We start from the raw sequence: 9129 nt of genomic DNA, 5'->3' as shown, positions 1-9129 counted from the left end.
GTCTTCTTTTGGCTTTGGCCACTTTCCAACCTGAGCGTGATACAACAATACTTGCATTCAACTCATTCAAGGTTTCTTCTAAAAATAGAATTGGGACTCCTACTTCTAACTAAAAACTGACTCAAATTGACATTCAGGTTGTATTTTAAGGAAAAGCCCTAAAGGCTGTGGAAGGATTATTTATATTTTTGGTTCAAATTGTTTTGGCACCTTTATATTGTTTAAACATTCTACTCAGCAAATACAAAGAATCACATTATTATGGTTACCTATCTAAATAAATGGTTGATTAGAAATTCAGGAATCTAATCACAGTTTGTTATGTTACAGTACTTATAATATTAATGGTCTGGGTAGCCGAGTGGTTATACTATGCTTGCCTTCAAATCTGAAGGTCTTCTGAATTGGAAAGTATTCTTTAGATCCTTACTAGACCCATATATTATTTGTCATTTGGCTAAGGTTGACGTTAGCCACAACGGGGTCATGATGCAGAAGAGACAATTTTGGTTCCTTAAAAATGCCGTAAAATGGTTGATTCGACCTCCATTTAATTTCAAAACAAAATTCCACTACACCACTTAACTTGATAACAGTCCATTTTTGTTAACTCAGAGACTATGAACACTTATTTAGGCTACCTAAGATGGTTTAAGAGTGGTGCCGATGCACTCATGAAATTATTATACCTGTCTTTATGATTTTATGTTTTAAAAATATGCTTAATAATAAGTGTATTTACTTTCAAACAAACATTTTGGAAATCAATTGTTAGGTCAAACGAATCCTAAATGTTCAGTACAGTTCTGTAAATAGGGTAATTAGTAGTCTCATCATTATTCCTTAATTTTATTGACATTTAATTAACAGTGTACATAGGGTTTAATATTTAGTTGTATATTAGTTACTTATTTTAATTCTGTAAAATGTACTCTACTCTACTCACACACACACACACCACGGCAATTCCCCTCCCCCACATTCTCCTTAAAATCATACGATGCCTACGTCATATGGCGTGATCTATCTCTGTCTCTTTCCCTCTCATGGAAAATTCAAATTTCCCCACCATGATTTTATTCAGTTAGCGTCTAAAACCTTCCTCGTTCGGACGTATGTGCCGCGCCGCGCCGTTTTTCTGGCAATCTCTCGGTCTTTTGACCACCTCGTGGTGGAAGTGTCCCCACATTCAAACCTCTATATCTTATTAGTGAAAAATAATACTAAATTCTCCCTTTCGAGTGTGTGCAGTGCATCAGAACCTCCAGATCTTCTTGTGTGTCCCTCAGCGTGGTGAGCTCACCCAATCCCCGTTCCCCCTGCTACCTTCCTGTGTTGGATTTTCTTATTGAAAGGTATGTGACACTGTTTTTTATAATCTCTATTAACTCTCATATTGAACACTAAAGCTAATGGTAATGTGGTGTATAAACAATCATTGATTGTTATAAATGTCACATAAAAAAGATACAAAAAACCAATAGCTTCATTATGGGAAGGCCTCTTTCCTTTGAAGCTAATTAAGTATATTTTACACTAAGAGAAAAGAAAAATTATAATATTTGCCATTGCCCTCTTTAGTTTATCAAATATATCCTTCTTGTTAATTACTACACAATTTGTAAATATTTTATTGACAAAGAGCTGGTTAAAATTGGCAAATCTTATAGCAAGTAAGTGTCACTGCCCGTTCCAAAATTCAAAACCCTTAAATTTACACCCAAAAGTGTGACGGGGGATGACTCCGGCCACCACCAGGATGACAGGTCCGGACACTGTTCGGTAGGTAGTTGCTATCCTGAGTGCTGCCTTGCGCTGCACTTGGGCAAGCCGCATCCTGTAAAGCTCCTTATTGATTGCGTCTGCCCACATCTCTGCACCGTACAGAAGTACGGACTGGACCGCAAACATTGGCCATTAGTTGACTAAGGGAAGAAACCACTTTAGCGGCTTTGTCCGCTGTACAGAAGATCTGGTCCCGCCAGCTAAGCTTGCTGTCCACCATGACCTAGGTGCTTGGTGGCACAGACGTTTTGGACTTCAACGTTCCCCACCCTCAATGGCACAATGGTGTCAATCCTCTGTTCAGTCAGGATCACAATCTCAGTTTTGCTCAAAGCGAGCAAGAAACCGTTGTCTACCATCCATGCATTAATGGTGCACATGACTCAATTCAGTATCAGCTGGGCAATCTCAACGCTATGTGCAGCTATTAAAGCCGCAACGTCTTCTACGTACCCAACTAAAACAGTGTCCTCAGGCATCTCAGACCTCAGGTGGCTGTTGTAGATTATAAAAATAAATACTAACACTTTTTCCAACGATTTGAGAAACAAGAGTCAACTGCAAGCAGCTTAGTTTTAAAATATCGCTGTGAAACTGAACATTGTATTTATTTGTTCTAACTGGCAATACTTTAAAAGTGGCCAGTCAATTTCCAAATACAGTACTGTCAATGCATGTAATAAGTTTGTACTCAATGGAAATAAATTCATTTATTCATTTATTAATTTTAAGGGCCTATGACCTATGCCCTAGGTTTAATTTAGTATGCAGGACAAATTACACTTCAATAAAAATTAAATTTCCCAAAACATTTTTTTTTAATTTAGCCAAATTTCCATATAGGGAATAATTTATTACCGAAGGTCTCATGGTAAGACCTGGACCCGAGACCGATTTATTATTTTGTGTTGAGGTCCCCAGAGGGCAAAAACGCCATCCGTCCAAATTCATATATATAAATAATATATGTGTCCGTTAGCACGATAACTCTACACTGAAATGCATGCCAGAGTGAGGCAGAACCAGGGTTGAACCAGTCAACCGCACTAATAGTCTTATCCCTTGAGTCTATTGTGCGTTGTTGGAGCTGCTCGGGCAGCCGGTGACCTGGCCAGTGAGTCATACTTCTAGCTCTACTATCTCTGAGCAATATTTATTAATTGAAGAAAATATACAAATCTGATGGTATTAATAGATGTATTTTAATCTACTGATCATTTTGATACCAAATTTGATGTGAGTATATGATGTTTTATGACCTTATAAAATAAGGCACAATGGCACAATATTAGATAATAACAAAAAATAGCTTCAAATTTGGTATCAAAATGATCAGTAGATTAAAATACATCCATTCATACCATCAGATTTGTATATTTTCTTCAATTAAGAAATATTGCTCAGAGATAGTAGAGCTAGAAGTATGACTCACTGGCCAGGTCACCGGCTGCCGGAGCAGCTCCAACAACGCACAATAGACTCAAGGGATAAGACTATTAGGGGCGGTTCACGAGCTCGGGACTATCGTAGTTCGAGCCCAGAATCCGGAAATAACCGGTATTTGGGCCGCGACTTTAAAAATCGGGTTCACGAGCTCGAGACTATATAAGCCGCGGACCAAACTGATAGGCGGCACACAATTAGTGCAGGGATAAAACCCGGTTTTAAAAGTTGGGTTCACGAGTCCAATTACAGATAGTCCCGGCTCTGATCATTAGTCCCGGTGGGTTCACGAGTCAAGTCCGAGCCCAGATGAGATAGTTCGGGCCCAAAAGAACAATGGTGTTTGGTCTCCAACTCAGACCTGGTAGGAGGCAGGTTTAAGGTGACATGATGCGGGTTTTACCTAATTAGCTCCTTTATTTTTATTATTTGTTAAAAACTTATGTTTAAATATAGTTCCTCATTAAATTCTGAACAATTTCATTACCCACAACACCATATTAAAAAATATGTAAAAATGGTAAAAAGGCTCATAAAACATGAAAAAACATCAAACAACTTAAAACGGGATAAATTATGCACGTAACAAAGTAGTATCATAAGAAAAATATATTTTACTGATATACCCCCAATTATTACAATTTTAACGACAAAATTATGCGTAGAATATAAATATAACTAATCAGCCACAGTTAAACCATCGTTATCCAACATAATTATCAGAAATAGTTTTTTGCTGTGGGAAACATCAAGCAAACCGTCAGTCGTTGAGTATGGTTTCGCGGTGGTATCACCGTCTTGTGTTGTACCACAGGGTTGTACTCCAGGTTGTAATCACTGGTCGCCGTGTGTATTGAATATGACTATGAAATATCTATACTGTATTATGTTAACAATTATGTACCATCACTCCACTACCTCGCATAGGACCAGCTCGTTATTATGACTAAAACCCTTTTATGACTTGATGAATTTAAAGATAGATTAAAATGTTCCAAAGATGCCGTCAATGAGTCATTTGAGGCGTTCACTCCAAGGCACGGATTTCCCGACAACAAAATCCATTAAAGTATTCTAAATTGGGAAAAAAAACGTTAGTTGCACTAATATTTTTGGCTGATGGCACTTTTCATCAAGAAACTGGTGATTTATTGGATGTTAGTAAAGCTTGGATGGTAGCTATTTGTTTGGTAATAAAAGCAGAACAAATCAAATTTTCAGTTCGAAACTATGCCCAAAGAAAAAAAACAATGTTTTCCTAAATATAAACGTAAATTAAAGAAGTTTTTGTAAATTAAAAACCATAGCTGTTAACATAAATAATTTTACGAGCTAACTGCAGAATATTATTTTCAACATTATAAAGTTAGATTATTAAAGAGTGTAAGAATAACGGAATGAATATTCTTAGGTTACAGCCACGATTAAATCCAGCACACACATACGATTTTTATATCTAATAATCAGTACCTCTAAATACATTTTAGTTTCAATAATTGTACCATTTAAATAAGTTTAGTTAAAATTATCCTTATCAAAAATCACCATCCTAAATTATCGGGCATTTATGCAAAATAGGCATTCATCCGGTTATAAATATCCGGTTATTTTATGTCATGCATCTTAATTGAATTATAATAATGCACACAGAAAAATATATTTCACTAAAGACTTCATTATCTGATTCCATACGAACGTGGATTGTTGTGTTTATAAATCAATAAACGTAGATAGATTATCATAGGCGAGCATTGGGACAATGAAATACGAGAAAACTAATCGTTTTGGATGTTTTGGTTCAGCCTTTTTCACGATCATCCTATTGTATGGAAGTGCGTATGTCAGCAGCAGTGGCTCCACATGTGTTGGTCGTCGCTTATATAGTCTGGGACCAACGTCTGGTCGCGGACTATGAAGTCCCGAGCTTGTGAACCGCCCCTTAGTGCGGTTGACTGGTTCACCCCTGGTTCTGCCTCACTCTGGCATGCATTTCAGTATATACAAAAAATGATCCGATTTTGATGAAATTCGGTACAAACATGTAAGACTACATTTTTCGAATGAGTTCGCGAACCAGCATGATCCGACCATGGGAACCGGGGTTTATGGGCTAAAATTGGGTTTTTTTTTCATTTTTGACCCTGAAAACAAAACATTTTGCAATTTATTTCCAAACCATTTTGTAGAGCTTAAAAAAGTAAATAATTTAGTATAATGAAGCGCTTTTGTATGCCTAACGGTTACAGAGAAAGTTAAAAAAAAGTTCAATTTAAAATTTCCATGTTACTCTTATGGAGAAACTGAAAACTGTTGTAGTTTACTTGTTTATGCATATCATATATATTGATAAAATTTGGCAAATTTATTTATTTCATCCTATACTATTGACGTATGGTCAAAAAACACTTTTTACCTTCCCCTTAGGAGCAAGCTTTAACACTCGTTAAATCTAATGTTATTTAATTCGGGAATAAATATGTTTTATATATGGAAATATTTGAGTAAAAATGTAATCAGACAAGTTGACATTCGCTTAGTCTGCAGATTTGCTGCAGCAGGGGTATTTTTTTACAATTTTGTTTTTTGAAGCCGACACGTGATAGGATTGCGAAACGGCCGATGTCAACTCATGGCCGAAACGAGAGTGGTAAGGGTTAAATAGGTTTCTTTAATTGATAGAGTTTTAGCCTAATTGTGGTAGGTAAACTAATTAGTTTTTATGGTGTGGATCTATAGTAGGGGGACACATTTTAAATATTGTAAATTAGTAATGTTTTAAATCTAATCCTTGTCTTGAACAAACGTTCATATTATTGTAATTTTCATACGGTCAATTTTTTTCTGAATGTTCAGCTTTAAAGTAGTTAAGGAAGGATATTGCATTGTTTGTTGTGCCTAGAACACACATTAAGTCTTACTGAAATGTACAGAATAAGGGCTGTTTAAAAGGCGTTCAGTAACACGGCATTTTCAATAATCCGGCACCACCAATGTCCCAAATGAAATTGATTAGCAAGTGTCTTGGGTACATGGAATTTTTTTAATCAAGGCAAGTATTTTTGATTCGGGTTTGGATTTTTTTTAGTTTCAGTATCGAGTTATGAAAATGTATGATTTTGACCATCTTTATTAGACGGAAAGTATAAACTGCACGCTGACTGTGGTTACCTTGGAACTTTGACTTTCATGTTAAGTCTATCTTAAACAATATTGATTGATAGGAAATATAGTCAGGATACATAAACAAACATACTAAGAATTTCAAAAAACCACGCATATATTTTTGATAATTTGACATACACACATAACTTTGTTTTTTATTTACATCCAAAATTTACATAAAGGGGTGAAACTTAAAGTACAATACCTGCATTAACTTGTATAAATTAAAATAAAAAACTTATTCAGAACACAATTACACCGATTCCAACCTGCAGACAACTTGTCAACAAGTTAAACAAGTTTCTTGGCCTCAAAGAAACTCTTGAGATGCCTCATTTGCCAGACACCCATTACGAGCAGGATACAAAGCTGCGACAGCGACCACCAAAACACTCTTTGGTTTGTGCTCTCGCTTGTCAATCGGAATCTTTCCTCTCGATACTAAAACAAAATTTTAAACACATCAATGTGATTTTCAATTACTTTGCCTATACAGTAAATATTTCATAACACATTGCATGGCTATGAACTTGAGGATTTATACATGGCAAATATGTTACCTTGAGACGATAGAGCCGCTTTATTGTTCACTTAGAACAATTAACTGAATAATAATAATTTGGAATATTTTGCAACAAATTTAACCTTAATTTCAAAACAGAGAGATGTTAAAGAAAACACAAGTTTATCCGTACAAAATTTCTAAAAGAATCATTTAAAGCAATGTGACAAAAATGTTTCTTAATTTGCAAAGCATTTTCAAACTGAATACATTGAAAATAAAAGAAAACAAATTGAAACATTGAAATGCTTTTGTTTTGAGTAAAACCTGATCATAAACAGGAAAAATTGCCCTTTTAAGTAAACTATAACACAGCAATTTTTGGCAGGAAATGTCAAAACAAAACAATTGAATATTATAGGTTATCTAATCAATAATTTTAATGAACAAAAATAAACCATATAGACCAGCTTTGAAGATAAAATATTTGTTATAGCTTACCCTCTGATAGCTCTGCTCTTTGGTAATTTGATCGACCTGATCCAGCAACTGCCTCACCCTGAGTTGCAGTTCAGTAAGCTTGTCCTTCTGAGCTACAGTTGCATAGTCAATGGCATGTTCACCAACCTGGATGTCTAAGTGTACTCTCTGTAACACATAGCAAACCTAACTGACACTTTGTATCCTACTTTTTTCTGCTTATAATATTCTAGTTTATTTTTTATAAAGTAACTTCTTAGAAAAAAACATGCGTATAAAATGAGAATTTTTCCCTCCCTATTTTTGCTCTAAGCACAGAAAACATACTACTATAACCCAGAATGCCAACCGCATGGTAAAAAGCATTAAGTGTTTTGAGAGAGCTTTGCCTGTCAGAACAAAGCAAGGCAGCGTCACCAGCATGGCAACGCTGGTGGCGTTGCCTACGAATTGACAGGCAAAGCTCTCTCAAAACACTTAATGCTTTTTACCATGCGGTTGGCATTCTGGGTTATAGTAGTATGTTTTTTGTGCTCTAAGTGAGATATGGTAGGGACTAAGATATTGAAAACATATCTAGTCTCAAAGTATCTGAATTATAATAACATTTATCATATCCCTCCAACGAATCTGTAGTATCTGCCTAGCCTTTCCCACCAATAAAAATAATTTTGTTGCAATTAAAGCAATGCGTTGTTTCATATTCCAACGATACCAATTTAAATGTTCTTGCACTTAAACTGTATATACAATGATTTGAGTTTTATTTCAAAATATGTTACAATTATAGGGCCAGATTATTCTAAAATAAACGGTATCAGCATTCTGACACATACTTTCTCCCATAAGTTTGTCAACAACCTTTATCATGTGTAAGCGGGGAGAGTAAATATACGGAAATGGGAATCGTACAATTTTGTTCAGAATTTAAAGGACTATAACATACTAAATTTTTATCAAAATCGTTCGGGCAATTTTTGGAAAAGTCCTATTTTTCCGTTATTTTATGGGAAAATCCCCATTAAAAATCAAAATTACTAAAAAATGAAAAACTATCAAAATTGTAAGGACCATAACATACTACGTTAAATCAAAACCGGATTTTTTTTTAAATCCTATTTTTTGTCTTTTATGGGGTTTTATGGGAAAATAACATAATTTACAATAACTTTTGAACCGTAATTTTTACAGAAATGGGATTTGTACCATTTTGTTCAGAATTTAAAGGGCTACAACATACTAAATTTTTATCAAAATCGTTCGGGCCATTTTTGAGAAAATCCGATTCTTCCGGTTTTTATGGAAAAATCCCCATCAAAAATAAAAATTTTGAAAAAATGAAAAAAACACCTGGAGATACCATGGATTAGAACCTACATACCAAATTTCATCGAAATCGGACCACAGGTGTAGTCCCTAGCTCTGTACACATCCAGACACACAGACATCACTTCCTAAAACCACTACGAATATATCCACTCACAAACTCTAACTCGAAAATTTTGACGAAAACAATACTTTCTCCGTATACTATGGTATAGGGGGAGAAAGTAAAAAGGATTTTCAATTAAACTAATTATTCAAGATGGGGACGCCACTATGTGCGTAACCCAAATATTAACCCAAATATTAGTGTAGGATGAGTGGCACGATCTTGTAGTCTTGTTAATGACTAAGGCCGACATGTTCCAGTTCCTTAGACACAGCTGTTAATTAATAGGAGCCCATACAGCCAATGGCAACTAAGGGACCTACAG

At 35.3% G+C, this 9129-nt stretch overlaps 1 protein-coding gene across 1 annotated transcript in view; it reads right to left on the bottom strand.

Moving 5' to 3' along the window:
* Positions 1 to 6487: 6487 nt before the first annotated feature.
* LOC128983957 (transmembrane emp24 domain-containing protein eca-like) overlaps positions 6488 to 9129 on the bottom strand; it is a 31915-nt gene continuing 29273 nt past the window's right edge. Inside the window, exons 5-6 of the mRNA XM_054403236.1 lie at positions 7394 to 7540; positions 6488 to 6831 (exon numbers count right to left, since the gene is read on the bottom strand). Coding sequence (XP_054259211.1) covers positions 6682 to 6831; positions 7394 to 7540 — 297 coding nt within the window. The 3' untranslated portion in view covers positions 6488 to 6681. The remainder of the gene's footprint in view (positions 6832 to 7393; positions 7541 to 9129) is intronic.

This window comes from Macrosteles quadrilineatus, unplaced genomic scaffold (assembly GCF_028750875.1).
Source record: "Macrosteles quadrilineatus isolate MER2022 unplaced genomic scaffold, UCM_ALF_1.0 Scaffold_2__2_contigs__length_208266976, whole genome shotgun sequence".
In the NCBI taxonomy this organism is placed as follows: Eukaryota; Metazoa; Arthropoda; class Insecta; order Hemiptera; family Cicadellidae; genus Macrosteles; species Macrosteles quadrilineatus.
Note: the sequence above shows the minus strand (reverse complement) of the source record. Positions and strands in the feature narration are given on the sequence as shown.